The sequence below is a fragment of the Octopus bimaculoides genome, chromosome 4 (assembly GCF_046866305.1).
Source record: "Octopus bimaculoides isolate indiv1 chromosome 4, ASM4686630v1, whole genome shotgun sequence".
Taxonomy (NCBI): Eukaryota; Metazoa; Mollusca; class Cephalopoda; order Octopoda; family Octopodidae; genus Octopus; species Octopus bimaculoides.
In genome coordinates this window covers 20601783-20627421 of record NC_142931.1, presented here as the reverse complement: position 1 = coordinate 20627421, position 25639 = coordinate 20601783, and the positions used below count along the sequence as shown (strand labels likewise).

Below are 25639 nucleotides of genomic sequence, written 5' to 3'. Positions count from 1 at the left end.
CAACACCAATTGTCAAGTGGTGGTGGGAGACAAAAACACACACACACACACAATGAGCTTCTTTCAGTTTCTACCAAATTCACTCACAAAGCTTTAGTTGGCCCAAGGCTACAGTAGAAGATGCTTGCCCAAGTAGGACTTGCCCAGTAGGACTGAACCCAGAACCATTTTGTTGGAAAGCAAACTTCTTACTACACAGCCATGCTTGCACCTATATAAGATGCATTTTTTGTTTTTCAAAAAAAAAAATCCCCCCAAATATACCCCTAAATGTAAAGTTGCACCTGTGCTTTATACTTTAATGCATTGAAAACTATTTTCTGGAATAAGCACTGCCGAAACTAGAGTGCATCTAATATGCACATGCATCTTTTATCTCAGTTAGCCATATTTAAAATAGGCTGCAATTTCATTTCAGTTTGTAAAAAAATTTTAAATTACAAATGATAAAAACATACTATTTGACTATAGAAAAAAAAGGTTATCTTTGATTTATTTTTCCTAAATTCATCATTATTCTCATTATTCTATTTATTTTATTATTCTTCACTTCAAGGCACCAATTTAAAGATGAAATTGATACAGACAAAAAACCAAATGAAGATGAAATGGAAGAAAGGTAAGAAAAAGGAAAGTGTGTGTGCTCCCTCCCCTCTCCAGGTAACCATGTACCTCTGCTATAGCAAGACACCTCTTTCTGCCCCTCTGTTTCTCTATCACATTCTAACCTTTCATCATCTGACACAAGATCACCTCCTCCAATGCCCCCTCCCCTCTCATAATTCCTTGTCTTGCACGTTACTTGGTGATCCTGCTGGTGCTGGTGCCATGTAAAAAGCATCCAGTCCTCACTGGGAAGTGGTTGGCATTTGGAAGGGTATCCATCTGTAAAAACTAAGCCAAAACTGACCTTGCTGTGCTAGTACCATGTAGAAAACACTGAGTCCACTCTGTGGTACTGGTGGCACCAGTCAGTTTCTTCAAAGAGCCAGGGATGGAATGAACAACCTTCTGAAGGATATTGTCTGGGATATCATTGAAAACCTCCTGAGTCCGTGTCTCCAGGTCCTCCAGGTTTTGTTTTGTACACCTCCTCTTTTGTGTAACCCCACAGGTAAAAATCACATGAAGTGAGATCTGGACTTCTGTGGTCACAGTCTTCAGGTTTTAGCTCCTGCGTGTTATGAGGTTTCCATGGATGAAAATTCAATTCTTTAGGCAACACCGTACATATTGTGTGTCTTGTTAGTCTACTTTCACGAGTTGCTTGATGTGTTGATTTTTGCAGGCTGCGATTAAACATTTGCTGCACTGTTGCTATGTTCTCTGCTGATTGGGATGTGGTTGGACAGCCACTTCTTGCATCGTTCACAGAGCCTGTGGTCATCAGCTTTGCATGACAACTTTTTGTTGTCTCTGGATCTAGTGTTGTATGCTTACCTTTTCATGCATGCTACCATCTCTGAACCAAAACAATGGAATTTCACATTTCATAGCATACTGCTATCTTAGCTCACTCCTGAACAACTGCCCATCTGGAAAATAAGAAATAGGACAATTAGAAAATAAAAAATCCTCATTAGTGTTGTCTGGATAAAAAATGTTTTCATCATGACTTCAGTGATACTAAAAATTCTATAAGCAATTTCTAATGCCTAGTTACTTTCCACTCACCCTATATATATGAAAGGCTTGATTAATTGTTGAGGTATTGCTTAACATGAAACCAAAAGTAGCTTTAATACATAAATAAACAATATTTATCTATCAATGTGGTGTTGAACACTCATTCTCATTGTTCAATATTTATGTGTGTATATATATAATATATATCTTTTATCTTTTACTTGTTTCTGTCATTAGACTGTGGCCATGCTGGGGCACTGCCTTGAAGGACTTTTAGTTGAATGAATCGACCCCATACTTTGTCTTTTTAAGGCCTGGTACTTATTTTATCGATTCCTTTTGCCAAACTGCTAAGTTACAGGGATGTAAATCCTACAAACTGTAGTAACAATATATAAGCATAAAAAGCTGGTAATATTACATATTTTACTGAAGCACATCTGGTGTATATTTTAATATTTTATATATAAAGTTGCCAGAGCAGCTGTCTGGCTTCCATGCCAGTGGCACGTAAATAGCACCAGTTGAGCGTGATCATTACCAGCGTTGCCTTACTGGCACGTGAAAAAACATTCAAGCGAGGTCGTTGCCAGTGCTGCTGGACTGGCTCCTGTGCAGGTGGCACATAAAATACACCATTTTGAGCGTGGCCGTTGCCAGTACCACCTGACTGGCCTTCGTGCCCGTGACACGTAAAAGCACCCACTACACTCTCGGAGTGGTTGGCGTTAGGAAGGGCATCCAGCTGTAGAAACTCGGCCAAATCAGATTGGAGCCTGGTGTAGCCATCTGGTTCGCCAGTCCTCAGTCAAATCGTCCAACTCGTCCAACCCATGCTAGCATGGAAGGTGGACGTTAAACGATGATGATGATGATGATGATGTTAACATTGATTTACAGTACCTGACCTTCTTAAGTTCATCATTTTAGAGGATATAGAAATGAAGTTGTCAACATAAAGTTACAATTTAAAATTTGAAACTAAAGTAGCTTAGCTTTTGTTATACAGCTGTTGCACATCTCATTTAAGTAAACATTTAGCTAAAGTTTAAATTAAGCACTTTTACTTTCTTGTTGTTATCAAGTTTTATCCAGTCTAAACCATATATTTTTATTGATTCTAGGAAACAGAGATTGTTATTTCACTTGAACACTTCTGGTAAATACTTCACCTACAAAGAGCGTCTGAAACATGCTGTTGTTAAAATTGTCCGGGAAAAATATCTCAAAACAAATGATTTTGATGATAAAGAGAAATTACAGGTACAATAGCACAGAATTATTTTAACTTTTTATTTTTTTACATTATGCTTGGAGTATTGATTTAATTGACATAAATCAATAGAGTTCCTGTCTAATGACTGAGGGATTGACAAGTTATGTTCTTCCATTGTTCCTGTAATTTTCTAAGATGCTAAACTCTTTCCAGACCAGTTCTCATTGCCGGAAATAAATAGTATGTTGGGGCACATACACAATTGCTATAATGAAGTATCATCATCATTGTCATTGTCATCATCATCGTCATAATAATAATAATAACGTTCACTTTCCATATTCGCTTGGGTCAGATAGAATTTGTTGAGGCAGATCTTCTACAGCCAGATACCCTTCTTGATGCCAACCCTCACCTGTTTCTGAGCAAGGTAATATTTTCCCATGGTCCATGTTTTTCATGGAAGACTGGAAATGAACAACATTGCTTGGATGACAAGGAAGCTCACTTAAAAACATCACATGATGTCTAGACAAGAATACCCACACATGCGTGCATGCATGCACACAAACACACACACACACACACACACACACACACACACACACACACAATGGATTTCTTCCAGTTTCTGTCTACTAAATCCACTCACAAGGCTTTGGTCATTCTGTGGCTATAGCAGAAGACACATGCCGAAGGTGTAGCACAGTGTGGAACTGAACCCAGATGGTCAGTAAACAAGCTTTCCAACAACACAGCCAAACCTGCACCTGTAATTAATTGTGTAATAAACAAGTGTTTTGTTAGTTGGCAACATTAAGCTCAAATACTTCCATATGTTTAGTCAATAGTGCTTAATGATAACAAAATGAATTACTTACCTTATTTATCACCATTTTCATAACTTGATTTGATTAATGTTTAGTTTCAATTGTCATTAAAACTTTGAGGAAATATGAAAGCATAAATGAAGGAGCTCCGGAAATTTATAGGTCTCTAAGGTGGTTGGTATTAGGCTCATGAAGCTAGACATTGTATGAGTGGTAGCCAGATGGAAAGAAACAAATCTTACAGAAAATTAAAATGGTAGAAGTATGGGTAAAACAGATTTACCAGGACAAAGGAAAGAAAATAATTAAAATTTAGTTTGAAATATTTGCAAGTTATTTTCATTAAATGCTTCTGAAGATTAAATATTTCTAATGATTAACAAAAGAAAATGATTGTATGGTTAAGAAGATGACTTCGAGACTATATGATTTCAGGTTCAGTAAATAATATAAAATGTTATAAATGTTACGTGTTATAATATAATCATCATCGTTATTTAATATCCATTTTCTATGCTGCCATATATTGGATGGTTCAACAGAGACTGATGAATCAAAAGATTGCTCTGAGCTCCAATGTCTGCTTTGGCATGGTTTCTGTGACTGGATGCCCTTCCTAACACCATTTTACAAGGTGTACTGGATGCTTTTTTCATGATTCAGGCACTAGCCAGATCAACAAGTAACTCACAGAATAAAACCCTTTAACTAAGTGAGAGTGTAGTATTAAGGGTGGTGGCTTTATGTCAGTTGTTGAGAGGTTAAAATATGATTGAGAGATAGGAGCAGGTATTTTACTGAAGAGATGATAAATGGCTTCCCCAGCTGGAAAGAAAGAAAAAAAAAAGAGATTATGAATACTCTCTATGTTCCTCACACTAGCATAGCTAGAGTGTGTGCTGCCCTTGCCAGCCCTTCTGTTTGCCACCCCTGGACCCCACAAAAAATGCATAATGCCTACAGCAGACCCAACAGTGATGCTCCTTTAAAAGTGCTGCCTGGGGCGGATCACCTGTATTTCCCCCCACCCCTAGCTGCACTAGTAGTTCCTCATTGGATATAGATGTCTAGTAAAGTCGACTGTTTTACCTCAAAATGTTTGTTTTTGTATTTGATGTATTATAAAGGTAATATAACATTTTTTCAAGGAGTTTCTCAGTGAATTGTACATCTTCCTTGTGGACGAGATGAATATAGCCATCAATAAATTCCTTAATATACAAGATCAACCTTCTGTCCCTGAACCATTGGCAGATACAATTCAGCTAAAACAGTTTGCAGAAGAGGCAGAAATGAATGGAAATATGACCTTAGCTTCTAAATATCATGAAGAGGTATGTGTTATTTTATCTATTCTAAATACCGTAACTCTCATAATAAGGCCTAAGTTAATATCCAATCTTTCTACAATCAAAAGGTCCAATAATTATTTAAATTATTTTATTGTTAGTTTTTGATCCAATATTTCTTTTTGTTAGTTTGACCTATTGTTCTTTTGTTATTTCTATATTCATCTCTTTATCCATTCAGCTGGCCATCTGTTTATTTATTTGTCTCTCTGCTGTGCTGTATTTATTGGTCAATTATGCATCTTTGTAAGAAGGAAATAATATTTGAAATTTATATTTTCAGTGCATAATCAAAGACAGAAATCATCCACAGCATTGGATAGATTATGCAATATTCTGCTTGGGCTGCTTGGATTATGACAAGGTAGGATTAACAAATATATGAGGTTAGTCCAAAGAGAAACCAACACTTTAAAAAAGACAATTACAATTTAATCAGACTTGTCCCCTTCAAAATAGTTCTTTCATTTCTTAATCCACTGTTCCTCCATTTTTTTTTCCCAGTTTTGGAAATGTCCTGGAATATCTTTCCATATGTAGTACACTCTTCTCATAGTGAATATTTTCTCTTCAGTCTTTTCTATGATCTGAAATCAGCAACCTTTCAGGGTACATGAAAAATATCCACAGGCACCAAATCTAAATAATAGGGTGGCTAGAGGATAAGACTCAACTTGTGCTTTTCCAAAAAGAGAGAAGCAGTGACACTTGAGCAGCTGCCTTTTTCTGGTGCAACATCCATATTTTCTTTTCCTTCTTTTACACTTTCTCTTTCAAACGTCTCAGGACATTCAAGTAAACCTCTTTTTTGATTGTCTACCATATAGAACAAATTCCTGATGAACAATGCCCATCCAATATAAAAATGATAATCAACATCCCCATCACAATTGGATGACATGGTCACAGTAATGACAATCAACCCATATTGATTATCATCTTATTCATCGTTATAGCTATACAATCACATTTGGTCACCACATGTTACAACATTTATCAGAAAATTATTACCAGCATTCAAGCAACCAAATAGCTCCTAACTGACTGTAAATCGGTTTTCTTTCTCATCATTTTGCAGCAACACAATTCATTTTAGAGAACATCCATGTTTAGGTGGTGATAAACATTACTTCTCACTATATATACTACTTTTATCTCTTATAGAGATTTTCTTAACAAGTTAGTTTACTTGTTGCAAGATCAGTGGCTGTGTGTCACTTATTTTCTGTATATTGCAAGCTGGGATGAACAACTGCTTTGACAAGCAGACCGGTGTCCATCACTAGGGATGACCATGATAACGTTGAAACCGCACAGCCTCAATAGCTGGAATAGTAGGGAGTCATCTCTCTGCTTGCAGTATACATCGAGTGCGGAGTGCACTGAATAACCAGCTGGGAGAGGCATCCTCCCGAGGTTAAAATAGCAGGATTGTTTGTTCTTAGAAAACAACCATGTTTAGGTGGCAATAAACATTACTTCTCAGTATAGAGACTGCTTTTGTCTCTTATAGAGATTTTCTTAACAAACTAGTTACAATTCATTTTTTTTTTTCTCAAAAAATCATAAGTAACAGACTTTTAGAGAAGTTCTTAGAAATTCCACAGACAGACAGGTGATGATCTTCATGGATCACAGCATGCATTTTCCCAATGTGGTTGACAATTATTGTGGAAGGTCCTTTTAAATTGGGATCATCTTTAGTAGATGTTCTTCCTGATTTGAAAAGCTGGTACTACTTGTGATATATGAATGACTCAAGTAATCTTCCTTATAGAAGGACACATAATGTTGTTCTCCCTATAATTATAACATTAGAAAAGTCTCTTTAAAAGTTTTCCTTAATTTGAAACCGTATTTTACACAAACAGGTTGTTCCTCCAAGTTCATTGTTTGACTTGTAATAAATCACCAAGTGTATTAAACAATACATCTAGCACTTAGAGACTGACAATTGGCATGCTATGACATGATTAATATTAGACTGAAAGTCAAGTTTGACTATACCATTTATAGTAACATTAAAAACATATTTCAGAATTTGTAAATGAAATTTTGAAAAAAAATGACTTTGCATAAAGTGCTCCTCTTACAGGCTGTCAATGAAAAGGATGATTGTTTTTTACTATAAGCCTTCTTGATGGCCTCACTAGCCTGAATAGCACATTCTCAATAATGAATTACTTCATTCCATTCCTAAGAAATTTTTATTCTCTTCTTTGTAAATAGTGAATCATACCATTTTTTATGCAACCTTTTATATTTAATTTTATACATGGCTAGTGAAATAGAAAAAATACACAGTACTATAGCCAAATACACTCACTGGCAAGTTATCATACTATTTTAAAAGTTTGGTTTCTTTTTGGACAGCCTTTGTCAATCTAATTAAATGTTATAATTCATTTATATAATATGAAGTCCAATTGGATTTATTATTTCCAATAATAATACTGTTGCCATCATTGGTTTCGATGCTATTAATATTGTTGTTGTGGATTTCTTCCTTTTTTTTTTTTTTTTTTGACAGTGTTACTACTCAAATTAAGAAGTAATGACACTGAACATAACTTTAATTCTTGGACAGGTTCTCATGGTAAAAGGAAAGTGAGAGAGAAACTTCTTAAAATAATATTTTCTCTCTGGCAAAAATGATTTAAATTAAAATAGCCATCTAGCAACCATACTCAATGTATACACCGTATTGATAGGCCAGCAATTGCACTATTTGTTCTGAGATAACAGTATGTCTATAAAAGTTGTTATCTCCAAACAGGTACCACAGTAAGTGGCCTATCGGCTGTATACATTTTTCAAGTTGAAATCTTCATTTTCTTATAGAGATAAATAGTTAAAATATATTGTAATATTAGGTAGAAACTGGAAAAAATTAATAACACCTTACCTAATCTTAATGTATAATGTGATGTCCATTCTTTTTTCAATCCAGTGTTGGCCACCCATCTCTAGATCAAACTGTTGCTGAATATTTTTTCTCTCATAAGATTTTGAACTTGTGTCAGAATAATTTCTATCTGATAAATTAACAGATCTAATTTCTTTTGATTATAAGGCAGAGCAATGTGCCAGGGAATGTATTGCTATTGACCAACAGAATCATGATGGGTATGTAAACTTTCATTGATTAGCTAATTTATTTCTTCTTTAGTGATTCAACAGCCCAAAACTTACTGGTTATTATTTATGGACTATAAAGTAGATCTTAAGTAGTGCAGGCATGTGTGTATGTATGTGTATGTGTGTATGTATATATATATATATATTAGAAGGTTTGGAGGTAATGTACAGGTATTATATATTAGAAAAAATAATAAGGTATTCAGAGATCTGGATGGTTGTACATTTACAGATTATTATTAATATGTCACATGTTTTTATAAATCATATATTAGTGCTTGCATCTACTCTAATAGATTCTTCAAATCTGAAGAATCTATCAGAGTAGATGCAGGCGCTAATATATGATTTATAAAAACATGTGACAGACATAGATAAAAATCTGTAAATGTACAACCATCCAGATCTCTGAATACCTTATTATTTTTTCTAATATATATATATATATATATATATATATATATAATATACATATATATATACAGGAAGGTTATGCTAAAAGGATTTTTTAATCATTCTGTAAGTAATAACAAATCTGCATAATTTATGCGTTACATTACTTAAATGTGTTGAGATCATTGAAGTCAATTTCTTCTAGACTTGTGTGGTAGTAAAAGAAGTCCTGATAATACAATCCTTTTACAGTAATTCTATCATCACAGAACAAAATAGATCCTGTATTTGTGTGAACATTAGTTAGAGAATTGACATGAAAGCTATAGGAAATGGTTTAGTTGTGAAGCTTTAGTAAAAGATGGAGTTTCTTTTAAAATTTTGTTTCAGGTTGCTACTTGTTGGTATTTTGTCTGGCTTTAAAAATCTTTATGAAGTGGGTGAGACTTTCTTTGAAGCAGCATTATCAATTTATCCAGAAAGCATTCTTGGATGGACACTCTTAGGTAAGTTTCTTCTTTTACTCAGTTTTGAAAATACTTCTGCTGACTTCTCTTCTTCTTCCACATGAAAAATGCTCTGTGGCCTAAATATTTGACTAACCCCTTGAATATGGTACACCCAGTTTGGTCACATTCAAGTAACTATGACCAGTTAAAGACTAAAAGAACACACACACAAACACACACACACACAAACACACACACACACACGAGTATCTTGATGGCGTATCATCAGACTCTAAGATTTGTTGGCTTATGGCTTCTTTAAAGTATGGATGGGGAAACCCAGGGTAACCCTATATACAGGTCCTCACTAGTAATAAATATAGACTGCTGTACTTCTTAGAGTGTGCTTCTTCTCTGTTTTTAAGTTTTTCGAAAAAAAAACATTATATATATATATATATATATATATATATTTCATTTAAGTAGTCAAGGAACTAAAGTCCCTTAAGGAATGTGAGCATCCTAGTTCACTGGTTTATACCAGCATTCAGAGAAAACCAAGTATATTAGTTTAGCCCTGAAATGTATAGGTATTTAAATAAACCTTTTTAAATAATAAGATGAAGAAAATGGATAAAAATTTACATACTGATGTTTTTATTTGGGATTTATATGTAATAGGAAGTAACATTATACCAAAGTGTTTCTACATATTTTTCCTCTTATGCTTTTTATTGTCCTTAATTAAGTCTTAGAAGTATTAATCATTTATCATTATCATGACTATTCAATACTAGTGGAGATATTCAAAGCAGCAGAAAAATGTACTGGATATTTTGCTTGATATATTAAAAGGGAAACGGTCAAAAGCAAATACAATCCTGGGAAAATTTAAAGAAACACCTAAATAATTAAATGATAAACCATCTAGACCAGGGGTTTTCAAACTTTTTGACTTGCGGACCCCTTTATATTTCAGGCTTTACCTTAGGGACCCCCTTATAAACGCTTATGAAATTTATACATAAATATTTGCTTAAAATAACATATATTTTTACATTTATTTATTTAACAGTATTTAACAAATAGGTTTATTGTCAATTAAAATATTTCGATTAAAAAACATATAAAATCAAATTGCTCATAAAAAGTATTTGCTGTCCACGGACCCCCTGTCTTGTCCTTGCGGACTCACTGTGGTCTGTGGACCACAGTTTGAAAACCTCTGATCTAAACTGCTGTTTTATTTGTCTCAGCTCTTTCATATGCTAAATGATATCTTTCTTATTTTTGGCCCTTGGCCAGCAGTTTTGAGGGGAAAAGGTAAATCAATTACATCAGTCCCCAGTGCTCGACTGATACATGTATTATTGACTCTGAAAGAATGAAAGACAAAGTCAACCTTGGCAGCATTTGAATTCAGAATGTAAAGAGCTGGAAGAAATGTAGCCAAGTGTTTAAACTGATATACTAAAGATTTTGCAAGCTCACCACCCGACCACTGTTAATGTTTTTTGTTTGTTTGTTGTTGTTGTTGTTGTTGTTGTTTTATTATTATTATTATTTTTGGTTGATTCTTTGCTTCTTTGTAGGACTTCTTTATGATGGAGCAGCTAATGAAATGAGAGCAGAAATGGCTTTTCATGAAGCAGAACGTTTAAACATTGCTCAAACTGTAGCAGAGGCTCATAAGAAGAAAGTGGAAAATGAGCCTAATGGTGAAGAGGAATCTCAGCAGAGCAGTCTTAATGACAAAGAAGAAGCTGTAGCAGAGGAACCAAAGTTTGAAAGACAAAACAGCAATAAATTTCTAGGTTAGAGCCACAACATCTTATTTACACAGATAATTCACATGCAAATTAATTGTATATACTTATGTAATGTGTGTATATATATATATATATATATATATATACACCTATCATCATCATCATCATCATCGTTTAACGTCCGCTTTCCATGCTAGCATGGGTTGGACGATTTGACTGAGGACTGGTGAAACCGGATGGCAACACCAGGCTCCAGTCTGATTTGGCAGAGTTTCTACAGCTGGATGCCCTTCCTAACGCCAACCACTCAGAGAGTGTAGTGGGTGCTTTTACGTGTCACCTGCACGAAAACGGCCACGCTCGAAATGGTGTCTTTTATGTGCCACCCGCACAAGCCAGTCCAGGGGCACTGGCAACGATCTCGCTCGAAAATCCTACAGGAGCCAGTCAGGCGGTACTGGCAACGGCCACGCTCAAAATGGTGCATCTCATGTGCCACCCGCACAAGAACCAGTCCAGGGGCACTGGCAACGATCTTACTTGGCTTGCCGGGTCTTCAGGTGTAGGCATAGCTGTGTGGTTAAGGAGCTTGCTTTCCCAGTCATGTGGTCTTCAGTTCAATCCCACTGCATAGGTCTTGGGCAAGTGTCTTCTACCTTAGGGCCAACCAAAGAATTGTGAATGAATTTGGTAAGCAGAAATTGAAAGAACCCTGTCATATTGTTAATCCAGATACATTTTTTTTCTATGGTTTCTTTCATCATTCTTTTCTGTAGAAGACTGTAGGCTCAAAACATTGAAAACTCTTCCATTTTTCCTGGATGTCAAATACACCTTGTTTATTGTTCCCTCACCTGTCTCTGACTTCAGTTTTTTGTATAATTTTGAACCAAATCTCTCTCTCTCTCTCTCTCTTTCTATATATATATATATATATATATATATATATATATAATTCAATGAAATTGGGGTAAAAACCTTGTAGTATGCTATACAAAGCTCTTCCACAGGTATTGGCTACTAAATGTCATCGTACAGTGGGAATACTCCTGTCATTGGATATGCATCTGGAATTCCAGAGTATCTATAGAGTTATACAGAGATAAATAAGAGAAAATGGATTGAACAACTTTCTTTATTTCATGTCACTACAATTGTTTCCACACATCATCACAACTGTAGTACATTGGGATGATGATATAATTAACATATTGCATAGTCTCATTTTAACTGTACATTTGTTTATCACATTCTTACAAATGTATTCATTTTCCAGAGAACAAATGTTTCTGTCCTTAGAATTATGCTTCTTTACCACACTATTTTCTGGCAACAAATCTTTCTCCTGGGGTAAAGATTGTTTGCCAACATAACATGGCAGTCCTGGTTTAGGACAAATGTTGCTGTAATTTAGACAGATATTGTTTTGAGCTGAGTGGAGGTGCTAGATTCCCTTGTTCGAAACTATAAGGACACAGATCATGTTGTCTAGCCAGCTGGAGACGATGTCTCCTGGGGCTAAATTACAGCAAGATTTGTCCTAAAGCAGGACTGCCATGTTATGTTGGCAAACAATCTTTACTCTGTTGCTGAATATCTCTTGTTGTGAGATTTAAAAATAGTAATTTTCTAAGTCTTTCTCCTATTTCTAATTTCTCCTTTATTGTTATCATGATTATCATTAATGCTGTTGATATTTCCTATCATCGTTGTTGTTCCTAGTATTACCATTATGGAGATTTTCAGCATTACCATTATTACTTATATCATTTTTATAACTTAGTTAAGTTAGAAATAGATTCCAGTAAATTCCTTGTTTCTCATCTTTTGTTTGATAGTTGAATAAAGATATGTTTTTTTTTTTTTTTCCCCCAATTTAATTGCTGACAAAACAATATCACCCTTTTAATTTGTCTAATTCTCAGACCAACTTTTAACAGGCATATTTGTTTCTGTTTTAGTTTATTTATTTTACATTGATATATTTTGGTTTTTAATGTGGCTTTTTTAAACCTAACATTTTGAATAATATTTGTAAATGTTTTGTTTCTCCTTAGAAGACAAACTATTCACATCATAAAATTTATATACATTTGGCTATGTCGTGCTGAGGATTTCTAAAAAGAATGAAATAGTATCATGATTACCAATTACTAGAAATTTTAATTTCGTTTTTGTATTTGGTTTGCAAGATTCTTTGTTTGAATTCATGTGTTGAACCATATTTTATTGTGTCTGTAATGAGTCATTGTTTTAATGCCTTATTAATTAACACACTCACCAGTTCAAAATCTTAAGACCTTCATAATAAGTAAGCAAAAACAAAATGTATAAAAACAATATGTGTATTCTATGCATCTTTTTTTTTCCTTGTTCCTTAATTTCAAGTTCAAATTTGTAATTCTACCAAATATTAATAAGAAAAGATTATCTCCTTTGTAATATCTTTCACATATTTTATCAATGATTATTTCAAAAGAATATTTTGTATTTAATAAATTTCTTTAGGAATTCGACCTGATATCAGAATCAAGTCTGATATGTCAAACCTGAGTCAAATAGAAGAAGAATACCTTCCATCACATGAACCAGAACCTGAATTCAGTATATACATGATCACAGCAGAATGGTTGATTAAATTTAAAGTTTTCAGAGTAATTAAACATTTTTTCTGACTTTTTCTTTTTTTCTTTTTTTTTGTTCTCTTTGTCTCATTATATTATCTATATATAACTATGATAAATTTCTTTAAACTTTTTGTTACCATATCTCTGTTGAGATACTCTGCCACCTTTGTTTCAAATCACATTTATCAACCTGACTATCAGATGTTATTACACACCACTAGTCACAATTCTCTTTTCATTGTGCCCTTCATTTCCATGTTGACCCAAATCATTTAACTAAATCATCTTCCCATTGTTACAGAAGCTTTCGAAGACGCCAATCTGTTGGATACCACTTGGCAACTGCACGCATCCACCTGTTTTTGAATCTTGTGACATGCTCAGCCCAGCAGAACTTGTGCTCTCAGCGTTCTGTGATCACATTGAGCAGTGTACTGCTCTGCTGTGACCTCTACTGCCCTGCTCTGCTGCTCTGCTGCTCTGCTCTGTTCTGCTCATGCTCTTGCTCAATGGGGCTGGGATCATCCCAAGTTAGTGGTCCCAGCAGCATCATTGTACATAGAGCCAACCAGGTCCCTCTGCACCCACCAGGATGATGTTGAGCTTCTGGAGATCTTCCTTAATCATGTCCAGCCATCTGGTGCGGGGGCCTGACATGGGACCTCTTCTAACCTGCAGCTGCTGCACTGTAAGGTTCTGGCAGGAGAATCTGGTGAGAGGCAGAAGACATGTCCATAAAAGTGTATGTGACAGATGGCATTGAGGCAGGATGTTACAGGCTATGCCTTCTTTGAAACAATCTATCTGTGAATTATATTAGTATAATACAAAGTATTAACAGTAAATTCCTGTCGTGTAAATAATCTGTCACACTGGAAAGGAGATGCTAAAAGAATTAAAAGAAGGTGTGCAACAGTGAGAGAGAGAGAGAGAGAGAGAGAGAGGGAGAGAGAAAAGGACAGAGAGAGAGAGAGAGAAAAGGAGAGAGGGAGAGAAAAGGAGAGAGAGAGAGAGAGAAAAGGAGTGAGAGAGATTCAAATGAATGCTACTAGCATTTGCATACATACACACACTCACACACTAATGAATGCTATTGGTGCACACACATTTATGCACTTAGACATACACACAACAGTTAGCTGTGTGTTTGTATATGTGTGTGTGTGGCAGATTAGATGGTATGAGTATATATGCACTTACCATTAGCATTTGTATGTTTGGGAAGTAAAAGGAGACTTTTACAAAAAATATTGTTTATCCTCAAGTTATAAATAAGTAAAATATTCCATTTCAGCATTTGTTCAATTAGTTGACTTGTTTTGTTGCATTGTATATGTGTGATTAAGTACTGTATATCAGTGGTTACAATCGTGAGTTCAATTCCTGGACCAGGGTCTGTGTGTTGTATTTTTGAGCAAAACACTTTATATCACATTGCTCCAGTTCACTCAGCTGTAGAAATGAGTTGCGATGTCACAGGTGCCAAGCTGTATCGGCCCCTTTGCCTTTCCCTTGGACAACATCAGTGGCATGAAGAGGGGAGGCCAGTATGCATGGGTGACTGCTGGTCTTTCACAAACAACCTTGCCCAGACTTCTGCCTCAGAGGGGAACTTTTTAGGTACAATCCCATGGTCATACATGACCGAAGGGGGTCTTTACTCCTTTTACAGATATATATATATATATATATATATATATATATATATAACTCATAAATTAAGCAGTTGAAATGCTATATTGCTCTTTAATATTTGGTGGTTGTTTCTAATTAAACCATGGAATATCCATGGAGTGCACTTGTTAATGTGAGATTTTAATGGAAGGTTTTAATTTATAGAGGAAAGCCTGGAAAAGGTGATGCAACTGATTTTGTGAATGGTTTCCCTAATGAGATATTGGTGTGGCTGCAACAGTTGTTGGGCAGCAAGATATCCATGAGCAAACTCATTATTCTCAAGTCTGTTTGTTGACATGAAACACTGGATGGAATGCAGTGGTGGCGGCAGCTACAGAAGCCTAGTGTCAAGCTGTAATTGATGAATAACAAGGTGATAAGAGTCTCAGTGGAGCAGCCGTGACCATTTAAGGACTAGTGTTTTAGGTGTCAGCATCCGCACATGACAAGGGACTGCAGGGAGCCAAAGCCTGAGCCAATTTCTATGGGGTCAGCTAGTTAACATGAAATTTTGATGACAGTTTTAATTTAGATCAGGGGTCACCAAAGGGGGTCCGAGGGACCCCCTAGGGGTCGGTGAGGAATTACAGTGGTCGATGATAGCCAAGGGGTCGAATGAGGGTTGGCATGCAAAAGACCAGCTCATCAGATGAACTGCTTGAAATACTTAGTCAGCGCCATGCTCATCCCTCACATTGATGTTGTCAATTTCAATAAAAGATATTCCAGCAATATGATGCGTTTTTCACATTTTTTAACCATGGAAACAATTTCATAAAAATTGAAAGTCTAATACTGTATAATTGTACACGTAGTTTTAAATGTAAAAAGTGTGTCAGCTTCAATAGAATTTCTTAATTTGTTGTATATGTATATTTTAGCTAACATTTTAATTGCCAGCATCAGTACCCAGTACGCATTTAAGATATGGTACGGCATGGTAGGGTACTTTATTTCTCTATTGCCCACAAGGGGCTAAACATAGAGGGGACAAACAAGGACAGACAAAGGGATTAAGTCGATTACATCGACCCCAGTGCGTAATTGGTACTTAATTTATCGACCCCGAAAGGATGAAAGGCAAAGTTGACCTCAGCGGAATTTGAACTCAGAACGTAAAGCTAGACGAAATACCGATAAGCATTTCGCCCGGCATGCTAACAGTTCTGCCAGCTTGCTGCCTTAAGGGTATTAAGATATTTTAAATGAGGAGGGGTCTTCAATGTGGAAGGAGAAGTGACTAAAGGGGGTCAATGGTCGACAAAGTTTGGTGACCCCTGATTTAGATAATTTTAAAACAGAAAAGATTTTATCTCACAACTAGGGGTTGTTTCAAGTGGGTCGGTATCAAAAAGGTTGAGAAAAGAAAAAGAAGGGAAGGCAAAAAGTAAATTAACATTTGTTGTGTTGTACTCCTAGCTTGCAGAACGAGCTTTGGCTCATGAACTCCTCCAGTCATCTGAAAAACCTTCCATTCAGTATTTCTGGTGTCTTGCTAAAATGAGTATCTTCAAAAAAGAGTTCACTGAAGCTGAAAATTATCTGAATGAGGCTCTTATGATCAGTCAAGAGGTGAGTGTCTTTTTTTAATATTCCTATTTTTCAGATTTCCTTATGTAATTTGTGTATTCCTTTAATCTTTTACTTGTTTTAGTCTACTGCAAACATGTTAAGATAGTCTTCAAGAACTTTTGTCACTTACATTGCCTGACTCCACACCCTCACTTAGTACTTTGGTACTTGTTTTTATCAATGTTGTAAGGGCTGAATGGGATGTGACTTAGACCAGTGACTTAGACCAGTGCTACTCAGAGTGGTGGTCCGTAGATTGGTGCCGGTATGCGGCGGGTTTCCAGAAAAGTAAAATACATTATAAAATGCTTATGTAATATTGTATTATTTGTTGAAAAGATAAACATAGGATAAAAAAAATTGTCAGCTTTTATTATATTCATTTTATATATTGTTTCTGATATAAATTAATATTACTAAGAAACATTATCAGTCCCTGGCACACAGAAAAAAAAAAAAAACTGCTGGTACGTCACATCAGATAGTTTGAGAAGCACTGACTACATCCCACAAGGGATTTTTGATCAGTGCACCAATTTTTGTCTGGCCATCCACACGTGTGTGCGCACATGCACACACACATATACACACACACATACATGCATACACACACAAGTAGGTAGGTAGGTAAAATAGTGGGCTTGGATGGGTGGGGAGGTAGGTTGGTAGGTAGAGGGAGAGAGAAAGATACAATGGGCTTCCATGCAGTTTCAGTCTGCCATTTTTCACTCATACAGTTTTAGTCGATCAAGGCTATGGTAGAATACACTTTCCCAAGGCGCCATGCTGTGAGATTGAACCCAGAACTAGATTGCTACAAACCATACAACCATACTTATTCTGTATATCATTTAATGTAATAAAACATCATGTGCAAATAATTGATGTGCACTGACTGCAGTAAAGCTACAGATAAACTCAAAGCGAATTCATACTGAGAAATTGCTTATATTTTTTTTTGTTTTTCTTTCTGTGTATGTGTGTATGTATGTAGGAATGTATGTATGTTGGAGGTAAAGGAAAATTATCCAGCAGCAGCTAATAAGAAAGCCAGATGCAAATTGGCCTCGTTAGGTCCATAATGGATGTTATCTCTGGACAAATATTGCAGTATATTTGCTTTCAAAGATGTGTTTACATTAAGAATGATACAGAGATGGCTATTATAATTTTACACTGCTTCTCTTGCCTATAACGAAATATTTTGTATTACCTTACTCTCTTCCAAAGTTTTCTTTTTTGTCCAAAGTACACTGACTTCATTACTTACATATCTTCAATCTGGAAGCTGCAATATATTTGTCAAAAATTGTTATTTCAATTACATGAAATAGGGACCTGAATTCATCATTTAATTTCTATTTTCCATGCTGGAATGGGTTGACAAGAGCTGGTCAGTTGCAGAGTTTCACCAGGCCCTAATTGTTTGCTTTGGCATGGTTTCTGTAGCTTGTTGCTCTTCCTAATGCCAACACTTTACAAAGTGTACTGGGTGCTTTTTACGTGGCATCAGCACTTAACAGTGATAGCACTTAATATTTTAGTTGCTAATACTTCTATCGAGTATTATTTTTTACACGCTGGTTGAGTTATCATTTTTTTTCTTTTCTATTTTATTTTGGAGTACCCCGAAACTTGGGCACTATTAGGTCATGTGAAGTATTTAACAGGGGACGTTTCCAAATCCCAAAATCATTATGAACGTACTTTAGCATTTGTAAATGATACCCAGGATATTCACTCTGTGTTTTTGCGTCTAGGATCGATCTATCTGCAAGACAAGAAGGTAATGTTTGCCCTTTTTTTTTACATTTTTTAAATCTTTACTGCAAGTCATTTAAACAATCTGTAATTGTTCTTGGATTCAGTGACAATTCATTAATAATTATTTAATTTCTAAAATTATTATGTAAAATCCTATGAATTGTGGTGACCATTACAAATCATTACCTAAAACTATATCCAAAAGACTTGCCTTCTTATTTAGGACTAGAAAATATTTCAGCCCTTACTAGATACTGACCCTCTCCAAAGTTCATGTATAACCATATTGGTTTACTTTGCACAAACAGTCTAGACTTGAGCCAATGACGAAACATCTAGATAACTGTTTGGCCTGTTAAAAATAGTAACCAAACATCCCTCAAATAACATCCTATTGACTTAAACAGGGAGGATGCATTGGATAAAGTAGTTCTACATATACTATAGCTGAAAAAAAAGAGCAATAACTTTTGGATTAGAGATGAGCCTAATTAAACTGATTAGAGTTAAAACAAATAACAAGATTCCAGACTGCATCCAAAAGAAAGCCATTTGATTGCTTGATCAATACTTGCTCACAAATACATTACAGCCATTTTACAAATGCCTGTTTTTCTCTGTCTGCTTCTTCTGTAACAACCTCTGTTACATCTCTGAAAGGAACCTTCTACTCCATAAATGGACAGCTCAGCTAGAAGAACGTTCTTGCTAGATATAGTCAAATGTTTTGCCAGTGTCATAACCAATGACATAGTTTTCATTGAATTTCTCAAGGGCAAAGAAATGACATATGAATGTAGGTTCCCAGTTGATCTAACTCTATAAATGCTATACTGGTGATCATTAAGAAGGATGAGAGACTGGATGTTATAGAGATGGTTGTTAACAATTGTTTCCTTCACCTTTGACATATTAAAAAGGAAAGGAATAAGCCATTCATTCTCAGGGTCAAAAAGGCTGACTTTTAGAATGGGACATGTTTCCAAAGATCAGGATAGATGCTCTGTATGTAGAGAACAATTGAAGAGTTTGGCAAGGATAGGGGTTAGCTCTGAAGCGTAATGTTTGAGAGTAATGAAAAAGATATTGTTAGGGCTAATAGTACTGTTTACTGTTATTGCTTTTTACTTGTTGGAAGAAGGGTTAGTAGCCATGGCCTTTATAGACTCTCCATGACTAGTGTATCTGATGCTGTTAATGTTTGGCTTAAACTGCTGCAAGTTGACACCTGCAGAAAAGACATTTGTGGGAGGGCTGATGTTCTGGTGGGGGGTTGGACACAACATGGGTGATGAAACATGGAGAGGTAAGTTGGAAACGAAACAAGACCACCAAACTCCATGGGGCAGATGTTCATTGTAGTAATGGTAGAAAAAGTAGAGAAAAGAAACAGCATGTCTGTGGGTCAGAGGCTGGAGCATGTCTGGTAGTAATTTTATTCCAATCAGTTGAGTGGCACTTCTCTAGATGCAGTCTAGGATGTCTGTGTGCAGTAGCAGCAGCATCTCATATGTGGGAGCAACATTTCATTTTGACTCTCATCTTAGTTTGTAGAGTATCAGTAATTATTGGAGGGTGAAGTATTTTCTGGCTATGAAGAGAAGGAACAGTCTTTGAGATGTAGTCTGAACTATGTTAAAGATACTCTTTCACTGTGAGAGATCTTTAGTGATAGCAAAGCCTAAAATTCAATCTGTATGTGTGCCTGGTGGTAGGGCTGGTAGAGAAGAGCAAGAAAGTTTCAAAGTACAGTGCCAAATATCAAGTTTTGGAGGAGTCGTGTGTGTTTTGTGGAGTTGGAAGCAAAATAGACAGCAAATGATGCATTTTCCTCTGCAGAAGTGCTGCTAAGAGGGCCATCTTGGTTAAGGAAGTTTCTGCAAAGTTGGTGGAGATTCTCCAGGCAAGGGATTAGGAAGATTGGTTACAATTTTGAAGGTAGAAGAGATTATTGACCTTGCAGTATACAAAAGAATCTTTTAATTTTGGGGTTGTAGTCTTGAAAGGTACACTCACCACCCCCACTACCCAGTTGGTAGACATATTGCGTGTGTACAGGTGTTGTAGCATATTTCTTGCCAGGGATAATCAATGTAAATTGGTAGTTCCATAGGGTCCAAGAGATGGGCAGGTATTGGGCATTATGGTTTGTTGGGTAGTTTTAATTAGGTAGTAACTGGACAATCTAATAGGGATAGGGACAGCAATAGTTTAGTAAGGATTTGGTTTGGAAGTAAGAACAAAATCTAGGGTGTTAGTGTTACCTGTGTGTCAGGATACAAGTGGATGATGATATTAAATAACATAAAATGTTTAGAATGATGTAAAGATTCAGCATTTGCACCAGTAGCATCAGTATGAAAGGTGTGTGAGACCCAAATAGAGTTGTAGACCTTGAAGTCACAGAGGGTGATGACTTTAGAGAGTCTATGTTAATTGTCAACTTATGGTTAATGAGCTGTTGCTAAAAGCGAATTCATTCTTTGGTTCAGTATAGATAAATTATCTTACAGCACCGGAAGAGAAAATGATATTTTCATTTCACAAATATTTAGAGGAAGATTTTCATTGCCATCACAGTTACTAATTGTATTCACTGTTGCAGACAGATTTTTTTCATGACATGACAAAGAAAAATTAAGCACAATACCTTGTTAGAAGCAACTGAAGAGTTTTCTTTAATATTATGAAAATGTCATTCCAGTTTTAAACATTATGGTGTAATAAATTGTCTGTTTTAAATTAGTTTCCAGAAGCTCGGGATATATTTCTCATGGCATGTAAAGGTAGCCCATCTTCTGTCACATGGCTGGGAGTTGCAATAGCTTGTTATCGAGTGAGTATCTTTTATTTGTTTTTGAAAATGATACAGTTTAGAGAGCTTAGTTTAAAGTCCTCTTATTAATTAGTATAAACTGTAAATCATTGATAATCTTTTCCAAAAGCAGAGATGTTTTTCAGTATATATGACTTTATCATTGTTATATTTGTAAATTTCAGGCCTGACAATGTATATTTTTATACACTAGCAACATTTTTAATAAGAAAATATATCCACATAATTTTTAGGATTGTCTGCTGGCATCCATTAATGAAACCTTGCTTAATATCTTTGATGTTTCTGATATATTAAAAAAATAAATGTGCCCTTTTAAAGCCTAGCCAGGCTCATGGGCCCAGTTTCCCGGTTTCAGTGGCGTATGTGTTCCCCAGCTGGATGGAATGCCAGTCCATCGCAGCGTTACTCATTTTTGCCGGCTGTGTGGACTGGAGCAACGTGAAATGAAGTGTTTTGCTCAAGAACACAACGCGCCGCCCGGTCCAGGAATCGAAACCACAATCTTACAATTATGGTGCTGACACTCTAACCACTAAGCCATGTGCCTCCACGTTTTTGATATATACAGAAGAATATCAATTTTACATTCATGATGAATATCTGGAGCTTGGAATTATGGGAAATCTCTTTAGAGTTCCTGTAGGGTTCGCTTTTTTTTATTTTAATTCTTGCCTGGAAAAGGTGCATTTGTTTCTTTAACTTATGTAATGATGTTGCCATAGTAAAGGTTCCCACATCTGATGAGTCTTCACCTTCCAACTTAGTAACTATCATAATTTTGGTCTTGTCTTTATTGTTGTTTGTGACATATCTTCATCAAACAGTGGCAACATAAATGCAAAAGTTATTTTATGTAATCTATTTCCTAGATGGACATGTTGTATGAAGCGGAGTCTGCTTTATGTGAAGCCAATATTCTGAATAACATGGATCCTGAAATTTGGGCCTATCTAGCTCTTGTTTGCCTTAAACATAAGCGTATATATGAAGCTGAGCAAAGTTTCAAGTATTCTATAAAAGTAAGTTACATTCAAATCTTCTCTAGAATATTTTGGAAAATATTCTAAGTATTGATTTACACTTTGAAATACTATTGTGAGATCCCTTTTCACAATATTTTTATAAGCCATATTTGAGGGCATAAAAGACAAATGCACATATTAAAAACACCTAAATTTCAGCAGTGCATATTCAGGAAAAAAAAGTTTTTGGAGGAATTAAGCCTTTAGCATTTAAACCAGCCATATTTGGTCTAAATATTCTTCTTGCTTTATGCTCAAATTGGCTATATCTGGCCTCTCTTACCTACCCTACAATGTCATTCTAAAAATATACAATTACATCATTGAAATCTCAAAGCTATATGTTAATGCGTGGTTAATTCAAAACAATGTGAATTTCACAGAGTAACCTGAATGCTAAAGAGTTAAAGCAGTAATATAGGCTTAACTTCACATATAGGATACAAAGTGATTTGTTGAGACATACAGTAATCCCTTGCCATATTGCAGTTCACCTATCATGGTTTATTATTTAAGCTTATGTCGATTCCTCCGTGGTGTTGTTCAGTGTAGAGGGTGTTTTTTACATACCACTGGCATGGGAGCCAGTCAGGCGGCCCTGAGATCAATCACATTTAGATAGTGCTTTTTATGTGCCACCAGCATGGGAGCCAGTCAGGTGGACCAAATATTTAATATATTCAAAGTTTCGAGAACTGTTTGTGTCCTTAATGTAATATTTGATCTCTTTTAACATGACTATTAATTAAAAAATGGTTCTGTTCCATTTCAGCTTGGGTTAAATGATAAAGAAATCTTGCAAGAAATACTTCACTTACAAGAAACTACAGAGATTGGAAATACATCTTTTCACTCAAAAGAAAATATTCTATCAAAGGGAGAATAAATGTGAATGTAGTTACCAGAACTGAAGAAATAGGCTGTGTCTGTTAACTTACAAAAAGATAAACTTTTATGAATTGTTTGCATTAATACTTATATTTTCCTATGGGAATATATTAATTCACTTTAATTATCATCATATATAACAATAATTAAAATGAATTTTAATATGAACAAAAAATATCTCAAAATACTTTGTTTTCTGGTAATAAAATTTATTTCACAAAAGAAACTGAAATAGCCAATCAAACTTCTTGAGAGGAACCCCATTTATGTGTGTTTTGGAACTTATTTTATTATTCTTTGAGAATTTCTTAGCCAAGGACAAAACCATTGATATCTATCAAACTATTATTTGCTGACTTGGAGAAGCTCTTAGATAAAGGAGCATAGGCCCTTATCAGGGAAAACTAGGATAGCAAAACAGCCTGTGAAAGTGTTGCAAACCATATACATGAATGATCTGTAGAGTGAGAGTTAGCAACAAATCCACTGAGGAATCTAGTGTATAGATTGCTTATTGTAGTTCTTCTAGCCATAACAAAGGTGATCAAGAATGTCTGTTTAATGAAACTCCTAAAAGCAAATGTTAAGGTTCTCATAGCTCAATTAATCAAGAAGTGGAGAAATATTTTCTTTACACCTCTTCATTTAAGAGGCCTAAAGGTCAATTTAACTAAAGAGAAAACAGAACACTATTCACAGTGATTAGAATGAGGTGGTCATACTGGATATGTATAAAGTGAGTAGCAGGAACTATATACTACGTATCTAATTTTACTCTTTTTACTCTTTTACTTGTTTCAGTCATTTGACTGTGGCCATGCTGGAGCACCGCCTTTAGTCGAGCAAATCGACCCCAGGACTTATTCTATCGGTCTCTTTTGCCGAACCGCTAAGTCACGGGGGACGTAAACAGACCAGCATCGGTTGTCAAGCGGTGTTGCAGGGACAAATACAAACATATATACACACACATATATATATACATATATACGACGGGCTTCTTTCAGTTTCCCTCTACCAAATCCACTCACAAGGCTTTGGTCGGCCCGAGGCTATAGTAAAAGACACTTGCCCAACGTGCCACGCAGTGGGAATGAACCCAGAACCATGTGGTTGGTAAACAAGCTAAACAATGGGCCTGTAAAAAATGCTGTGGGATTTATGGTAGGTTAACAAAGAAAGATTTCATATGTAATAAGACTAGCTGGCAACAGGAGCAGCTAAGAAATGAAGACTTGATTGTCTCTAGATATATTAGAAATAGATGATAAATTCTGTTACCTAGGTGACTGGATGAGCAATGGAGGTGTGTGTGTTGAAAGTATAGTAACCAGAGTAAGACAGGGTGGGAAAATGTTCATGATGCTATTAGCTCTATTCATAACAAGGCATCTCTCCTTTTGAGTTGAAGGTTAATTGTATGATGCTTGTGTATGAAGTGTGACATTGCATGGTTATGAGATATGGGTGCTGAATATGAAGGATATGCAAAGGCAGGAAAGAATGGAGGCGAGAATGCTCCCTGGATGCATAATGTCAGTATGTAAGAAAGATAAAGTACAAGCTTACAGAGAAGAACTGGGTATTTGTTATAACACACAATCACAAACACTGCAATGATATGGAGATGGAAAGTGTGCGTGTGAAGAATGATATTTAGGTAAAACAACATCAAATGATGCTCTTATAAAGAATCTGCAAAAGTGGAAAACAAAAAAGATATGAACAGAAGAATGACGACTGATCCTCATAAAAAAAGAAATCCTACCCATGCCAGCATGGAAAATAAGATGTAAAAACGATGTTAATCTCATTTACATGTAGACATAGAAAATAAAATTATCTGTTATAAAATAAGGAAAAAGTTTATAAAATTTAACAAGTAAACAAAAAATGCTATCCTGTTACCACCCTATATACCCAGGTTTCACCAGTCACTACATTCCCCCCTCCCACCTTTTTGCATTTACATGAACTCCCTACTCACACACCCTGGACAATCTTCTACCATCCCATTTATATTCACATTCTTGTACTTTGTGAATATGCCCTGGCACATTGTCACTATCTCTCTTGCTTTTTCCCTGACTCAGGTTACCATGTTTCTCCATTATAGCAAGACACCTGTTTCTGTCCCTCTGTCATACTCCAACCTCTCATCAGCTGGCATAAAGCCACCTCCTTCAATATCCCCTTTCTCAAAGAATCTTTGTCTTGCAAGTTACTCAGGGACTTCACAGGTGCTGGTACCACATAAAAAGCATTCAGTCTACTCTGTAAGGTGTTTGGTGTTAGGAGGGGCATCCAGCCATAAAAACCATGCCAAAACAGATAGTGCAGTCTTCTGGCTTGTCTGCTTCTGTCGAGGTGTTCAACCCATGCCAGCATAGAAGACGGATGTTAAATGATGATGATGATAATGACAAAAGATGACATACCATGATGCCTGGATAAAAACAAAACTTGGTTTAAAACAGGAA

The 25639-nt window shown here is 35.7% G+C and overlaps 1 protein-coding gene across 3 annotated transcripts in view; it reads left to right on the top strand.

Annotated features, from left to right (window-relative positions):
• Window positions 1-23385, top strand: part of LOC106881564 (cilia- and flagella-associated protein 70) — a 50446-nt gene extending 27061 nt beyond the window's left edge. For all 3 annotated transcript variants that reach the window (XM_014932026.3, XM_014932018.3, XM_089350454.1), the window contains 13 exons: window positions 557-619; window positions 2751-2889; window positions 4821-5006; window positions 5305-5385; window positions 8095-8147; window positions 8943-9058; window positions 10594-10815; window positions 13279-13424; window positions 16494-16646; window positions 18271-18432; window positions 21157-21246; window positions 22119-22268; window positions 23044-23385. In XM_014932026.3, the coding sequence (XP_014787512.1) occupies window positions 557-619; window positions 2751-2889; window positions 4821-5006; window positions 5305-5385; window positions 8095-8147; window positions 8943-9058; window positions 10594-10815; window positions 13279-13424; window positions 16494-16646; window positions 18271-18432; window positions 21157-21246; window positions 22119-22268; window positions 23044-23157 (1675 nt within the window). In that variant the 3' untranslated portion in view covers window positions 23158-23385. The remainder of the gene's footprint in view (window positions 1-556; window positions 620-2750; window positions 2890-4820; window positions 5007-5304; window positions 5386-8094; window positions 8148-8942; window positions 9059-10593; window positions 10816-13278; window positions 13425-16493; window positions 16647-18270; window positions 18433-21156; window positions 21247-22118; window positions 22269-23043) is intronic.
• The last annotated feature ends 2254 nt before the right edge of the window (window positions 23386-25639 follow it).